Below are 16,847 nucleotides of genomic sequence, written 5' to 3' on the forward strand. Positions count from 1 at the left end.
CCGCTCTTCCTTGGCATCCTCTTTGGGGAAGGAGGGAGGGGTCTGGGGGGCGAGGGCATGCCCAGAATGCCCCTTCCAGTGGAGGAGCCCCTGCCAGATCCTCCTCCAGATCAGCTCAGGTCTCCAGCCCAGAGCCTCCAGGGAAGCCTCTCTGGGCAGGGGACACGCCTGGGGCTCCTCCGTGGAGAAAAGGGGAGAGCCAGAGGGCTGAGCTGGCTGCACTGGGCTTGCCAGGGTTCAAGGGAACGGAGCTGCCTTCCTTGAGAGGAGACGCTGTCAAGCCGCCTTAAGGAGCCCAAGATCTTGTCCTGAAGGGGGTGAGGCAATGCAGGGAGGAGGAGGAGGGGGCTCTGGGTGGCAGGTCTGCCAACTTTTCTCACTCTGATCCCAGAATGAGCTTTCAAAGATGTTCCCCATCCTGGAGTTTCTCTGCAGCTGCTGCTATTAGAAAACAAGCCCATAGCCTTTGGAGTCCCCAGGTCGCCCATCCCCTCCCAAAGGAGAAACGCCAGTTTTGTCTCCATTGCAGAGTGCTTTATTTACATTAAACCTATAACTTCCACAGTGTGTAGGTAAAATTGGAACTTCCTCCCGCAGGAGCCAGGGATTGGAGACACTTTTCTAAAGGGAAATAAGACAATGTATACATGGCAAGCATGACTGTGAATAATACTCTCTTAGAAAAATGTAAGATACAGAAGGGGACATTTATTTATGTAGAATAAAGCAAGGATAAAAGACACCTACTCCCCACCTTCTGGGACAAAAGAGGGATTATCAGTCATTGTGTGGCTCCTACTACTAACAGGAGACATTGGTGCTTTCCCAAAGTAGACTAGTTCTATCAAGCTACCCTAAGCCTTTGGGAATCTTGTCACAAGAGGAGCGTAAAGCTCACCTCTGGCATTTTTGGAGGATATACATGCCTGGTGTCTTAAGAACAGAAGAGATTTAGGACATGTGGAAGATCTATACTTTGATTGCTTCCGTGCCAGGGTGGGGGCCACATTTTGGGACTGGAGACTTGTGAAAATGGTGTATAAGCACAGACGATATCTAAGGAGGAGGGGTGTATTAGTTTCCTGATATTTCAAAAATGTGGCATCACTGGCTCCTCTGCTTCCACGTATAGATTTGGTCCCCATTCAACTCCTGACAGAGGTGGATACAGCGACAACATCTGTCTGGCTTGTGATGAGAGAGCTCAAAGATTGTGAACAGGGCTCTCCATACAAAGCACCTAGCATGGGGGCACCTACATGTAATATCTACTCTGCTCTTTTCTGCCCATGCTCTGGCGTTGCAGTTTTCAAGCTTGGGGACGGGACGGTGACTGGTTTTTGTACCGAGTTCTGTCAGTTATCCCCACTGTGTTCAATGGGATCTACTCTCAGGTGACTACTGTGCAGACCATGCCAGGCTTGCAAGTGGGGTGAGAAGCATACAGAAGAAATTGGAATCACTGGAGATGCTTAGAAATGGGGCTTCTCTTGGGAAGGGGCTGCCCCATTTGTGCTTCCCGAGGGGCAGGAGAATATCTAGGGCAAGAGAATCCCTGCAGGGCCTCTGAGGCTCCCTTTGCTTCTTCCTCTCTCCCAGGACCCTGCAGCTTGTTGTGGCTTCTCAGCTCCTCAGGAAGGATGAAAGAGACGGATCCTGCAAAGCTCGTAAGGATGGAAGGGGGAAGATGGACGGTTGACCTGGTCAGGTTGTCTCCTGCATCCCTCCTCACAGCCTCTGAGTGTTCCCTCCCAGGGACCTCCGAGAGATCTGGTGAGTTCCAGGGGAGGGGAGATGGGGACATGGATGGATGGAGCCAGAGAGGTATTGGGGCTTGCTCAGGGGGGCACCATTTCGGGCTCCTCCACCTGCCCTCCTGCGCCTTTGTCATCTGCAGGCAATTTGAGCTAGGAATACATCCCAGCTCTCCGACCACTGCAATGTATTGGCAGCTCAAAATGTCTAAAACCAGCACCGTGATTGAATGCTCTACCAGAAAACTTACCGATCCTTCAGGCAGCACTGGAAGCCATGACTCTTGAAAGTAACCTGATCCTGAGCTTCCGATTTGTCTGCGAAGGGAAATGGCAAGGCGGTGTGAGTCGTCCGTCTAAAAGACGACCGTTACCGGGGCTTTTGAGCAGTGGAAGTGAGTGCCAGGGTTAAAGGTAAAGGTACCCCTGCCCGTACGGGCCAGTCTTGACAGACTCTAGGGTTGTGCGCCCATCTCACTCAAACAGGCCGGGGGCTAGCGCTGTCCGAAGACACTTCCGGGTCACGTGGCCAGCGTGACATCGCTGCTCTGGCGAGCCAGAGCCGCACACGGAAACGCCGTTTACCTTCCCACTAGTAAGCGGTCCCTATTTATCTACTTGCACCCGGGGGTGCTTTCGAACTGCTAGGTTGGCAGGCGCTGGGACCGAGCAGCGGGAGCGCACCCCACCGCGGGGATTCGAACCGCCGACCTTACGATCGGCAAGCCCTAGGCGCTGAGGCTTTAACCCACAGCGCCACCCGCGTCCCGTGCCAGGGTTAGACCCCCCCCAAAAGTGCCCTACAGGTAGTGGGGCGTCAAGGGGACCAGCCGGGCGTGAAGAGGCCTGTCGCAATTGCCGGAGCCCTGACGCTGCATCGGCAGCACGTGGGGGTGTGTGTGTGAGAGACAGTGGCTTGAGCCTGCCCGTGGCTCCAGCGCAGCTCAGAAACCAGAAACCAGAAATCGCCAGCTGAAGCAGCAGACTTTCAAAGGAAACAAGGTATTGTCAACAACAATGGACTTTTCAAAATAAAAAGAATTGGATTTAATTTAGATTTGGCAAAGACGGAATCTAAACAGGAAGTCAACTTCCGTCTTTTGAAGGGAAGATTTTGCAGTACAGGCTTGTGAATGGGAAAAAAAACCTTTGGAGACACATCAGTCTTTAGATACTTTTTAAACTGCACTTTGTTACTTTGCTACCTATTAACACTATGTACTCTGGATACAAGAAGAAACTGTAGCTCTTTGTTCTTTGATTCCTTAAAAGGAAGATACAGGAAGCGATTGGAGTACAGTGGTGCAAGACGAATGCCTCGCAAGACGGAAAACCCGCAAGACGAAAGGGTTTTCCATTTGCAGAGGCGCTTCGCAAGACGAATTTCCCTATGGGCTTGCTTCGCAAGACGAAAATTGACGAAAATTTTCGGGGGGGGGGGGGTTTCCGCTCCAAAACCCCTTTTTCTGAAGCACTAAGCTGGGCTTGCTTCGCAAGACAAAAAAACCGCAAGACGAAAAGACTTGCGGAACGGATTCTTTTCGTCTTGCGAGGCACCACTGTACTCTGTTTTTTTGAATGGGGATGCAGATTTTATGAATGAAAGCATTGAAAGGCTTGAAAACATTGCAAATTCTGTTTTAAAAAACCTCTAAAAAGGACCCTGGATCTTGGCAAGTTCTACCAAAGCGTGGCAGGAGGACACTTTTCCATAACTGGGTGGTAATCCAAGGGAGGGGAAGTCCCTGGTAAGAGCCTTAGTAGGAGAAGGGGGGGGGACGGGGCCGGGGCCTGTATTGGAATAAAAACTGATAGAAATAGCCTATATACCGTAGATTCTGGCCTATTGGCAGCTGCAATTTGGGGGTTCGTCTTATAAGCCCAGTTGCCTAATACGCTGGGCAGCAACAGGGGGCGGGCTCTGTTCCGCGCCACCCATACCCGGCGTATAAGGCGCCCCCGACTTCGGAGAAAATTTTCCGGGGTTCAAAAGTCGCCTTATACACTGGACACAGTATATTGGATTACAATTACCATTTGGATTACAAATCTAATTTGAATTATAAATACGTCTGGAAAATTTTTGGACTCACAGTGGAAATATTTTGGATTATAAAACGCATTGTGGATTATAATATAACTAGAAGCTTGGCAAGTGCTAATCATAATCAAGAGACAATGTAACAGTAAGTTTGAACAATGGTAACTATTAGACTTTTGTTGTGGCCTGCTTTTTTTTTTTTTGTAGATTGTATATAAAGGTGATTTTGCCCTCTTTTCGCTCTCTTGGATATTGTGGAACTTTTATAATTCTGTAAGTTTGAAAGTGTTAGTTTGGTTTAGAAGGGTGTGGGAATTGGATTGGTGGGAGAACTGTTGTATACAAGACAAGAGTGAGAAAAAGTCAGGAGGGCTGAAGTGTCCTTGAGACAAAGATAGAAAAAACTCCAAAAACAGAAATGGCTGAACTTATGGCTTTACATTTTGCAGAATTCAGGAAAGGGCTGGAGCAGACTATGAACAAACAATTTTTGGATGGAAGTCAGACATAGAGAACACCAAGGAAGTATTGTTGCAGAAATTTGATAAACTGGATGAAAAAGTAAATGCTTTGGAGGTAAAGGTAGAAAAATTAGAAAAAAGAGTGGATTCGACTGAGGGATTAAAGGAAGATCAACTGGCTTTGGTTGGGGCGATAGGGGGCCTGGCAGAAAGACAAGATGAACTGGAACAACAGAATTTACTTTTACAATTAAAATTGAATCCTAACATGGTTCAAATAAGAGGGTTGTTGGAAAGAGAAGAGAAGAGAAGAGAAGAGAAGAGGAGCAAGGCCTTGCTAGCTATCTGGGTGGAATATTGGGGGAATGGAAGAATGTTTTGAGAATGTTTACAGAGTTTGGATCCGAGGTTCAAGAGAGAAAAGACAGCCACCAGACATACTCTTGACTTTTACAACAAGGAAAAGGAAAGATGCACTAATGCAGAAAGCTTTGAGGATGACCTGGTGATTGAAGGGCAGAAAGTTGACATTTTTAAAGAAATCCCATTTAAATTGAGAGTCAAGAGAAGGAAGTATTGAAACCTGACATCAGTTCTAAGAGGAGCAGGAATAAATTACAAATGTGAATTCCCAGAGGGAGTTTCCTTTACTTATAGGAGAGAGAGGTTCAGATTAATGTCAGAGAGTCAGGTACAGGAATTTCTGAATAAACATTGCAAAGACCCAGAGTTTCAAAGCTCGAGGAGAGACTTCAGAACCCCCTATTTAGAGTGAACGAAGAAGTTTGCCACGCTTCTCCCCAACATGAGGAGTTCACCGGGTCTGTGCTGCAGTTTCTTCTGCCAGAAGGGAATATGTCATAGGCTGACAGTTCCGCACTGTCCCCAACAGAATGGCGTTGCAGAACGCAAGAACAGAACGCTTCAGGAGATGTCCGCATCTTTGCTTTTTGATGCTGGGCACCCCCAGAGGTTTTGGGGAGAAGCATGGCAAACTTCTTTGTTCACTCTGAATCGTTTGTTCTGTTCTGTTGTAGAGGACACACCCTATTTTCTGCTGCACAGCAAGAAGCCCAAGGTGCATTTCTTCCGTGTGTTTGGCTGCGATGCTTGGGTCCTTGTGCCAAAGGCCAAGCGCAGAAAGGGTGGCCCTAGGTCCCAAAAGATGATTTTCTGTGGATATGAGCCAGGGACCAAGGGGTGGAGATTTGCCTATCCAAAAGGATTCTACTGAGCAGCAGTGCTGAGTTCTATGAACAGAGTGGGTGGATACATGGGAATCCTGATATTCTTTCATAGCGTCTGCTTGACTCTGCTAATGAGGAAGAGGTAGAGGTTGAACCTGCTGCTGAGGCACAGAGTCCCGACCCAGAGCAGGAACCGGGAAGAGCTTCTCCCAAAGCTGTGAAGCTTGAGCAGAGAAGTGCTCCTTCCTCACCCACAGGTCCAGCTGAGAAGTCCAGAAGGCACAGCAAATCATAGGGGGCGCTCTCTGACAACAAGGATGTTCTGGCTGGCCCTAGCGGGTCAGGGGGGGCACCTGAAGTTGTGCTGAGATGTTTAGATCACACCCGAAAGGCAAACCTCCGGACAGGTTTGCAGTCACAAACGTGTGGGTAGGTATGGCTCAATGTGAACCTGAGAGTTTTGAGAATGTTCAGAAACTGCCTCAGGAAGAAGCCAGGAAATGGCATGAGGCAATGCAGAAGGAGATGAGCTCAATGGAGTCTCTAGGTGTGTTCTCCCTCATGACATTTCCAGCGGGCAAACAAGCTGTGAGCAGTCGCTGGGCTTACCGTCTTAAACCCACAGCAACTGGACAACCACAGTACAAGGCTAGACTAGTAGCCAGAGGGTTCACGCAGCAGAAGGAGCTGCATTATACTGAGGTATATGCTCCCACTTCCAGAAGTGAAACTCTGTGCATGCTCTTAGCCATTGCTGCACAAAGGGGTTTTCAGGTGCATCATTTTGATGTGGATGTGGCCTATTTGAACTAAGACCTCCAAGAGGATCTGTGCATGCTTCCTCCTCCTCCATTGAGGGGCCAGGAATTGTGTGGAAACTGCACAAGTCAATTTACTGGCTGAAACAATCAGCCAGGAATTGGGACTTGTGTCAGAATGAAGCCTTAGAGAATGTAGGTTTCAAGAAGAGTCTTGCTGACAGCTGCCTGTACCTCGAGGGGTCAGGAGAGTCATAAGAACTGGTCTTTGTCTTTGTTGACAACATCATTCATGTTTCACGGGCAGACAAACCGGTGCAGAAGTTTACCAAAGAGCTTGGAAAACATTTCCAACTCAAGAACCTGGGTGCAGTAAAGATTTACCTGTGTGTAGAGATAGACATTGCCAACAAAGGTCCGTATTTGCCAACAAAGGTCTGTATAGTTAAAGCTATGGTTTTCCCAGTAGTCATGTATGGAAGTGAGAGCTGGACAATAAAAAAGGCTGATCGCTGAAGAATTGATGCTTTTGAATTCCGGTGCTGGAGAAGACTCTCGAGAGTCCCATGGACTGCAAGAAGATCAAACCTCTCCATTCTGAAGAAAATCAGCCCTGAGTGCTCACTGGAAGGACAGATCCTGAAGCTGAGACTCCAATACTCTGGCCACCTCATGAGAAGAGAAGACTCCCTGGAAAAGACCCTGATGTTGGGAAAGGTGGAGGGCACAAGGAGAAGGGGATGACAGAAGACGAGATGGTTGGATAGTGTTCTCAAAGCTACCAACATGAGTTTGACCAAACTGCAGGAGGCAGTGGAAGACAGGAGTGCCTGGCGTGCTCTGGTCCATGGGGTCACGAAGAGTTGGACACGACTGAACGACTAAACAACTAAACAACAAGAGATAGTCAGGTCTGAAGATGGAAGTTTCTTGCTCAGTCAGAAAGGCAAGATTGAGCAGTTGCTTGAGAAGTTCAGGATGTCTGATTGTGCAGGGGTTAGCACACCCATGGAGACAGGCTACGTGAAAGACGGTCGGCTAGCAGAATGTGCTGAGTTCGAGAACGCTGAACTCTTTCAGTAAGCTCTGGGTAGTCTATTTTTTTAAAAAAAATAATATTTATTCCAATTTTCAAAAATACAAGAAAAATTGAAAAAGACAATATACAATAAGATAAGAAAAGAAAAGAAAAAAAAATTAAAAATTAACAATACGTAGAAAACACCACCCCTCCACCCCACCAACAAGAGAGAAAAGCAAAAAACAAAAACATTTTTTTAAAAAAGAAAACACTTCCATTTTTTTTATTCCTTCCTTCAATAACTTATTTCCTTGACTTCCTCCCACCTCCCTTTTTGTATTCCAATTTATTAATTAGATCAACAATTTCTTCCCATCTTTCACTGCTTACTCGCTTAATTATCATTAATGCATTTAAACCTTATTCTCCTATCAACATCTAGAAAGTTATCCAAATTCCAATCTAATAAACAAAGAAAAGAGAAAAACCTTAACTTATACCCTTAAATCCTTAAATCTTAAACCTTATATCTTGTACCCTTAAATCCTAATATCTCAAATCTTTATCATATTGCCTCTAAAGTCCAATAAGTTCATTCCACCATCTCCCAACATTCCTTAATTATACAATTTTATACTAAATGCTGTTTTTTTTAAAAAATTCCAAATTTTTCCCACCATCTCTTCCCCCTGGTTTCGGATTTTATCAGTCTTTTCTACTAATTATCAGTCTTTTCTGTCATTTCCAATAATTCCCTCAACCCGGTGCTCTTATATCCGAGGCTCTTAACTCTTCTCCCTGATCTGCCTGAAAGTTTCTTTCCAAACCTAAAATTAAATCCCGAAGGACTTTTTCCTCGACGGCTCCTTTACTCAATTTCAACCTGCTTGCCCAAGCTCCAAGTTCAAATTTATAATCCCAAAAATATCCAAGGCATACTCCACAGTCTCTTTGGGGTTACGGAAATCCATTTTTCCAAGCTTTCCCGCAGCGCCACCCTCCAGCAACAAATCCATCCATCTTGCCTTGCTCAGTCCAAATGGGGCACTGCCTCTCCATCTCTGAATCTCAACGTCCATAACCTCAAACTTCAATTTATGTCCATCAATTTGAAACACTGATGCTAGGGCTTCCACATGAAATTCGTCTTGCAGAGGCAAAACAGGTTGCTTTGGTTGTCCCATCCTCTTCTCCAATACTTGCTCTTTCAAAGTTGGCTCCACATCAGAGCAGGTCTGAGCAGCACCTGTTGAATTACTCACTTTCTGTACCAAAGCTGAAACATTTTGTTGCAGACCAGAGATACTCTGTTCAAGAGTACCCACTGTCTTTGTCAATTGTTCCAACAGAGCTGTTATTCTATCAGCCATGTTCCCAGGAACTTCTTGTTTTTCCGGTGTTATCTTAAAATTCTTCAAGGCCGCTTGTTTTCACAGCCTCCATGTGATGGAATTTTCCGCCTCAGAGATGTAACAGATGCAACAGTTTCTGAAGCTCCCTCTATTGGCAACAATTTCTATTTTTTGTTATTTTCAGTTCAGAATTCAGTTACAAAATTACCAACCAGCTCTTCTTCTTTTTAAAAATACCACAAAGTCAAATCAAGATGTGCTCCATTCCCCGTTATTATTGTTATTATTATTATTTAAATCATAAGACCTTTGACATCCCGATCCCAGGCTCGAGACAGTAGTAAATCAGGTCGTCTTCTTTGCTGTCCTGCAGGTTTCAATCATCCTCAAAAGAATTCCCCCCTCTTCCCCTGCTTCCGAAGGGGTGTTCAATATCTTAAGTGGTGAAAATTAATACTTTACAGAGTACTTTTCATAGACTTCAGCTTACAGCGGCTTTGCTTTAATCTTTTTACAAAACGGAAGGTAGACTTCCTGTTTAGACCTTCACGTTCAAGTGCCAAATCCAAGTATTTGATAGTCCAATTCAGTTTACTTACGAAAATTTGCTTAAAGTCCAAATGTCCACAGGAAAAGTCGGTGCTTTCTGGTAACAGCTATGCGGCTTCACTCCCTGAAAGTAGCGGTCGATTTGATGTACCGCGCCACTCACCCCACGTCGCTCCGGAGCCCCGAACCCAGGTCTCCCCGCGAGTAGGGGAGGCGCAAAAGGTACATGCCGAATCCCAAGCCCACGGTCTTCTTCTGACCGTGGTTTTTTGCGGGTCTCCGCCTCGCCGTGGCGGTCAGACCCTTGTTTCCAGAGAGCGGATTCCTCCGAGACGGAGGAAATCCACCATTATCCAGAAGCGCCAACCCGGAAGTCTCCGTAGTCTATTGTATCTGTCCCAGTGGAGCAGGCCAGACATTGCTTTTGCTACCAATCTGCTCATCAGGGAAGCTACAAAACCCAGTGTAAATGCCTGGAATGGTATTAAGCGGGTGCTGAGATACCTGCAGGATACCAAAAACCTCCGTCTCAAACTGTCAGCTAGAGGTGACGCCAAGCTCACGTGCTGGACAGATAGCGACTGGGCGAATCTGGATGACAGGAAGTCCATATCTGGGATGGTAATAAAGTTTGGGGAATCTCTAGTTGGGTAGAAGTTCTGGAAGCAGAGTCTCATTGCGCTGTCCTCTACTGAAGCTGAGTTCAGTGCACTGTCAGAGCTGTGCCGGGAACTGGAGTTCTACAGTTGTCTAGTTCAAGAAATCTGCAGGGAGTGTTGCTTGCCCAGCACTGTTTGGGAGGACAATCAACCCTGTCTGAAGTTGGCAGAGTCTGGGCAATTTAAGGCCAGAACCAAACATCTGGACATATGTTTCCAGAATGTGTGTCAGAGTGTCCAATCAGGCTTGGTGAAGTTGCAGTACTGTCCAAGCCATAAGAACCTGGCAGATGGGTTCACGAAACCTTTGAGCTTCTAGCATCATGGCGAATTCTGTGAAGGTTTGGTTTTGGGCTAAGTGGAAATTAAAAGAAACATAGAACAGGATGAATCTCTGTTTAATGGGAAGAATTGCAACTCTAAAAATGAATGTACTTCCAAGGATGTTATTTCTCTTCCAAACTGTTCCAGTAATAACAGGGAATGTGTGCTTCAAAGAATGGCAGAGAGAAATATCAAGATTTGTCTGGAATGGGAAAAAGCCAAGGATAAAAAATAAAATTTTAACAGATGTGAAAGAAAGAGGCGGATTAGTAGTGTATTAGAAGCAATAAGGCTGCTTAGAAATGCTGCAGGTTTTAAAATAAATAGAGGGGAAACTAAGGTGTTAGTGAAAAGCATGGATGCACAGTCAAAAAATGAATTACAGAGAGTGAGTGGATTGGTGATAAAGAATAAAGTGAAATATATTGGAGTATCGTTAACAGCATAAACAACAACAAACCTCCTAATATTTCAAGATAATTACATTAAAATCATTAACTTCAAAATAATATATATGTTGTTGTTGTTTAGTCGTTTAGTCTTTATGGTCCAGCTCTCACTTCCATACATCACTACTGGGAAAACCATAGCTTTTGCTATACGGACCTTTGTTGGCAAGGTGGTGTCTCTACTTTTTAAGATGCTGTCTAAGTATATATATCTCAGTCCATAACCAAGAAGTAGTCAATGTAATGGATTGCTGGTGGGGAACACCACAACACCTTTCAATGGATGATGTCCAAGACAGTATAGCTTCATCAGCTGATGATGAAATTGAATACATTACATACAATGAATGACAACAAAAATAATACTGAGCAACCTGCAAATTAAATAATGAATAAATAATAAATGAAGAATACATACCAAATAATTTTAGTCAGAATATCCATACAGGTAAATGTAATATTTGTGGATCAGAGCTCAGTTACTTACATTGTCTAATACTCGTGTCACGGGATCTTATTTAATTATATGTCCTTGCAACTTCTTGTACATTGGATCCACCACACAAGCGGTAGGTGTTTGTATAGGTGAACATCGATCCTGTATAAGAAATGCAGTAATAGAGGCACCCCTAGTTGAACACTTAATCAAATACCTTCATTCAGACACAGATTTATACACTGTTCTATGGGTCAACCAGGAAAGATTACGAGAGGTTCTTGCGACAACAAGAAACTAGGTTGATTCATTTATTCAAATCCACACATCCAGGGGGGTTGAATTCAGAGCTAGATTTCAACTGTTTTATTTAAAGTCTGTAACTTTATGGTTTCAGCTTGCGTTGCGATGCCAGATTTGATACTCTGTACCTTTACATTTTCTTGCATTGTCCTTAAATATTTGTTATTTCCCACACCTGTGGATAACCTTTTAAGTTCTATACATCTGTTTTATCAGTATCAGTTAGCTACACTGGTTAGTGTGCTCTCATCCACAAGTATTACATTTACCTATATGGATATTCTGTCTAAAATTATTTGGTATGTATTCTTTATTTATTCTTTATTCATTATTTACTATGCAGGTTGCTCAGTATTATTTTTGTTGTCATTCATTATATGTAATGTATTCAATTTCATCATCAGCTGACGAAGATTCCTCTTCGAAACAGTTGATTCAATCCGGATGTCTTGGACATCATCCATTGAAAGACATCGTGGTGTTCCCCACCAGCATTCCATTACATTGACTACTTGGTTATGGACTGATATATATATATATATATATATATATATATGCAGGTTTTGGTGTCCTCGGGTGTCTTCCCGTGTAAAAGTTGGGGTGTCTAGGCGACGTTTCGACGAGGTCTCACTCGTCATCTTCAGGCTGGTGCTTTCGGCTTCTTGTTACTGGAACAGAGCAGGATCTCAGTGTTTGAGTTCCTATAAATACTGTTGAGGAGGTGTGGTGTATAGCCTCCAATGTTCTGGGCAGAGAGGAGGTTCCCAGGCTAGTGTGCCTTTTCTTCTTTTGTTCCTTAATTACTTGAGGGATATCTTGAGTGATTTCTTGAGTGATTTCCTGAATCCCACTTAGGTGGGTCATTAGGTGTGGATTAGTTGCTAAAGCCTTCGTGTCTTGAACTCTTGAACTTTGTGAAGAGTTTTTCTGAGAAGATGGCTGTACTGCACTTGGCTGTGCTTTGGCTTGGCTTCGTGTATAGGGGCGAGCTGTGGTTTTGTGGCCTGTGCCAGCCAGATCTGTGTAGGGATTGCAGGGGGGTGCAGCATCCGGAGGTGCCACCCTGGTTTGGCTACTGGATGGTGTCTGTAATTTATCTGTGGAGAGGGTCTGGGTTTGGGTCTGGTGTGGTTGATTGGTGATGGCGTTCTGTGTGCCTCTGGATCTGGTGTCAGATTTTGTGGGGAGGGCTAATTTCCAGATGTCTGGCAAGCGGGATGTGTCGTCACGCTTGTTCATGTTGTGAGGGTGTTTCTCTATCTCGATGGCTTCCATGATTATTCTCTTGTGGTGATGTTCCATGTTAAAGAGCAATTTGGAATCTGCAAAATTAATTTCGTGTCCTGTTTCTTTCATGTGTTGGAAAAGAGAGGAAGTTTTTTCTTCTTTTTTGAGTTACAGAATCTCTCAAATGTGTTAATTGCCAATGGATACCAGCAAAACAGGGTTACGAAGCTAATCCAAAAAGAAACACCCCCCAAAAACCAAGACACAGAAGAAAACAATGGCATAGCCCTCCTTCCTTATATCAAGGGCACTACAGATAAAATTAGCAAAATCCTCCATAAACACAATATCAAAACAGCCTTTTGCACCAACCAAAAAATAGCCAATATCCTCAGAAACCCCAAGGATAAAATTCAGTTGGAAAACCAAGGGGTCTATGAAATACCCTGCAAAGTCTGCCCAGCCACGTACATTGGACAAACAAACAGACGAATAAATGCACGGATCGCAGAACACAAGAATGCCGTCAAAAAAGAAGAAAAAACTTCCTCTCTTTTCCAACACATGAAAGAAACAGGACACGAAATTAATTTTGCAGATTCCAAATTGCTCTTTAACATGGAACATCACCACAAGAGAATAATCATGGAAGCCATCGAGATAGAGAAACACCCTCACAACATGAACAAGCGTGACGACACATCCCGCTTGCCAGACATCTGGAAATTAGCCCTCCCCACAAAATCTGACACCAGATCCAGAGGCACACAGAACGCCATCACCAATCAACCACACCAGACCCAAACCCAGACCCTCTCCACAGATAAATTACAGACACCATCCAGTAGCCAAACCAGGGTGGCACCTCCGGATGCTGCACCCCCCTGCAATCCCTACACAGATCTGGCTGGCACAGGCCACAAAACCACAGCTCGCCCCTATACACGAAGCCAAGCCAAAGCACAGCCAAGTGCAGTACAGCCATCTTCTCAGAAAAACTCTTCACAAAGTTCAAGAGTTCAAGACACGAAGGCTTTAGCAACTAATCCACACCTAATGACCCACCTAAGTGGGATTCAGGAAATCACTCAAGAAATCACTCAAGATATCCCTCAAGTAATTAAGGAACAAAAGAAGAAAAGGCACACTAGCCTGGGAACCTCCTCTCTGCCCAGAACATTGGAGGCTATACACCACACCTCCTCAACAGTATTTATAGGAACTCAAACACTGAGATCCTGCTCTGTTCCAGTAACAAGAAGCCGAAAGCACCAGCCTGAAGATGACGAGTGAGACCTCGTCGAAACGTCGCCTAGACACCCCAACTTTTACACGGGAAGACACCCGAGGACACCAAAACCTGCATTCCTGTACCCGTGAAAATCTACGAAAGCAAATATATATATATATATATATATATTATTTTGAAGTTTATTATTTGTAAATTTTGGATGATAATCTATTACTAATAATAACACATTTACTATATAAATTAGCCACATGTTGCGACCATATTTGAGCAGTTCAACTGCTAAGTCAGCTCTGGCATTGAGACTAGTAGCTCAAGTGACTCAAGACCTAATTCAGGCTAAACACTTCTAACTCTCTTCAGTTCTTCCTCTATCACAAGCATTCATTAATTTTGTTCTTCCCAAAGCTCTAATTTGTTGGGTTGAAATAACTGGCAGACGAGTCGTGGGTGCTCATGTGGGAGGCATCTCCTCGACCAAGTGTCGGAGAGTCCCTTTTATTGTATTTTACCCCAATTGTCTCAGATATGCTTGGTGCTGATTGGTTACACGTGGGTTGCGTATAAGTGTTACATTATTACATACACATACGAGGGGTTTACATGCAGGCATTACACATCACTAGATAGAGAGAGTACAGGAACATGGTAATCTATGATTGATAGGGTGGTACGCAGAGATTATATAGAGTGCACTTAACATTCTTCTAGTCTGTGGTGATAAACGGAATGTGTATAGTTAGATAGCAGGGTCATGACATTACTTAGAGACTTGGAGCTTTCCGTGTCAGGGTCGATCAGAAGGCACTGTGCGAGAACACCACCTACGCAGGCCTCTAAGAAATGCAACAGGAAAGCAGCACAGGAAAAGAACACAGGAAGGCCACATTCTAGTCACACAGGGCAGGGAATACTCTACACTAATTAGCTTCTCTCTTCATTGCAGATGGTGATCAATTGGAAGGGAAGAACAAGGGGGACCACAACAGAATCCACATAGCGGATAAGTCTAATAAATATTCAGGGTGTGGAGAGAACATCCATCAGAGCTCCCAGTCCACCTCCCATCAAAGAAAGAGCTTCATTTGGAGGGATAGCCTTACTTCACACGAAAGAACTCACAGTGGAGAGAAATTATATCAGTGCTTGGAATGTGGAAAGAGCTTCACTCGGAAGGATGGTCTCACTTCACATGAAAGAATTCATACAGGGGAGAAACCCTATCCGTGCTTGGAATGCGGAAAGAGCTTCAGTCAGAGGGTGAAACTCACTTTCCATCAAAGAATTCATACAGGGGAGAAACCCCATCAGTGTTTGGAATGTGGAAAAAGCTTCAGCCAGGCGACCCATCTCACTACCCATCAAAGAATTCATACAGGGGAGAAACCCTTTCAATGCCAGGAGTGTGGAAAGAGCTTCAGCCAGGGGATACATCTAACTTCCCATCAAAGAATTCATACAGGTCAGAAACCATACCAGTGCTGTGAATGTGGGAAAAACTTCAGTCAAAGCAGCCATCTCAAGACACATCAAAGAATTCACACAGGGGTGAAACGCTATCAGTGCTTGGAATGTGGGAAGAGCTTCAGTCTCAGGCAGAGTCTCACTTCCCATCAAAGAATTCATACAGGGGATAAACCTTTTCAATGCCATGAGTGTGGAAAGAGCTTTCGTCACAGTTCCAGTCTCACTTCCCATCAAAGAATTCATACAGGGGAGAAACCCTATAAGTGCTTGGAATGTGGAAAGAGCTTCAATCGGAATGATAGTCTCACTTCCCATCAAAGAATTCATACAAAGGAAAAACCCTATAAATGCTTGAAATGTAGAAAGAGCTTTAATCGAAAGCATCATCTCACTTTGCACCAAAGAATTCATACAGGGGAGAAACCATATCCATGCCTGGAATGTGGAAAGAGCTTCCGTTACAGGAAGAGTCTTACTTTGCATCAAAAAGTTCATACAGGGGAGAAACCCTATCAGTGCTTAGAATGCGGAAAGAGCTTTCGTCACAGTTCCAATCTAACTAGCCATCATAGAGTTCATACAGGAGAGAAATCCTATCAGTGCTTGAAATGTGGGAAGAGCTTCAGTCAGAGACAGAGTCTCAATTCCCATAACAGAATTCATACAGGGGAGAAACCCTATCCGTGCTTGGAATGCGGAAAGAGCTTCAGTCAAAGTTCCCATCTAACTTCCCATCAAAGAGTCCATACAGGAGAGAAACACTATCAGTGCTTCGAATGCGGAAAGAGCTTTCGTCACAGTTCCAGTCTCGCTTCCCACCAAGGAATTCATATAGGGGAGAAACCCTATCAGTGCTTAGAATGCGGAAAGACCTTCAGTCAAAGTTCCAATCTAACTAAGCATCATAGAGTTCATACACAGGAGAAATCCTATCAGTGCTTGAAATGTGGGAAGAGCTTCAGACACAGACAGAGTCTCACCTCCCATAACAGAATTCATACAGGGGAGAAACCCTATCCGTGCTTGGAATGCGGAAAGAGCTTCAGTCAAAGTTCCCATTTAACTTCCCATCAAAGAGTCCATACAGGGGAGAAACGCTATCAGTGCTTAGAATGTGGAAAGAGCTTTTGTCAGAGAGGTGACCTCACTTTACATCAAAGAGTCCATACAGGGGAGAAACCCTATCAGTGCTTGGAATGTGGAAAGAGCTTCCGGGAAAGGACCAACCTCACAAAGCATAAAAGAGTCCATACAGGGGAGAAACCCTATCAGTGCTTGGAATGTGGAAAGAGCTTCAGTCAGAGGGTGCAGCTCACTTCCCATCACAGAATTCATACAGGGGAGAAACCATATCCATGCCTGGAATGTGGAAAGAGCTTCCGTTACAGGCAGAGTCTTGCTTCGCATCAAAAGGTTCATACAGGGGAGAAACCCTATCAGTGCTTTGAATGTGGAAAGAGCTTCCGGGAGGGGGCCAAGCTCACTTCCCATCAAAAAATTCATACAGGGGAGAAAACATATCAGTGTTTGGAATGTGGAAAGAGCTTCAGCCAGGGGATCCATCTCACTACCCATCAAAGAATTCATACAGGGGATAAACCTTTTCAATG

The 16,847-nt window shown here is 44.6% G+C and overlaps 1 protein-coding gene across 1 annotated transcript in view; it reads left to right on the forward strand.

The window, feature by feature from the left end:
- LOC310670160 (uncharacterized protein) overlaps window positions 1-16,847 on the forward strand; it is a 56,013-nt gene that overhangs the window by 249 nt on the left and 38,917 nt on the right. The window contains exon 2 of the mRNA XM_083424946.1: window positions 1,600-1,773. Within this exon, the coding sequence (XP_083281072.1) occupies window positions 1,641-1,773 (133 nt within the window). The 5' untranslated portion in view covers window positions 1,600-1,640. The remainder of the gene's footprint in view (window positions 1-1,599; window positions 1,774-16,847) is intronic.

The sequence above is a fragment of the Podarcis tiliguerta genome, assembly GCF_965153285.1.
Source record: "Podarcis tiliguerta genome assembly, chromosome: 2".
Lineage (NCBI taxonomy): Eukaryota > Metazoa > Chordata > Lepidosauria > Squamata > Lacertidae > Podarcis > Podarcis tiliguerta.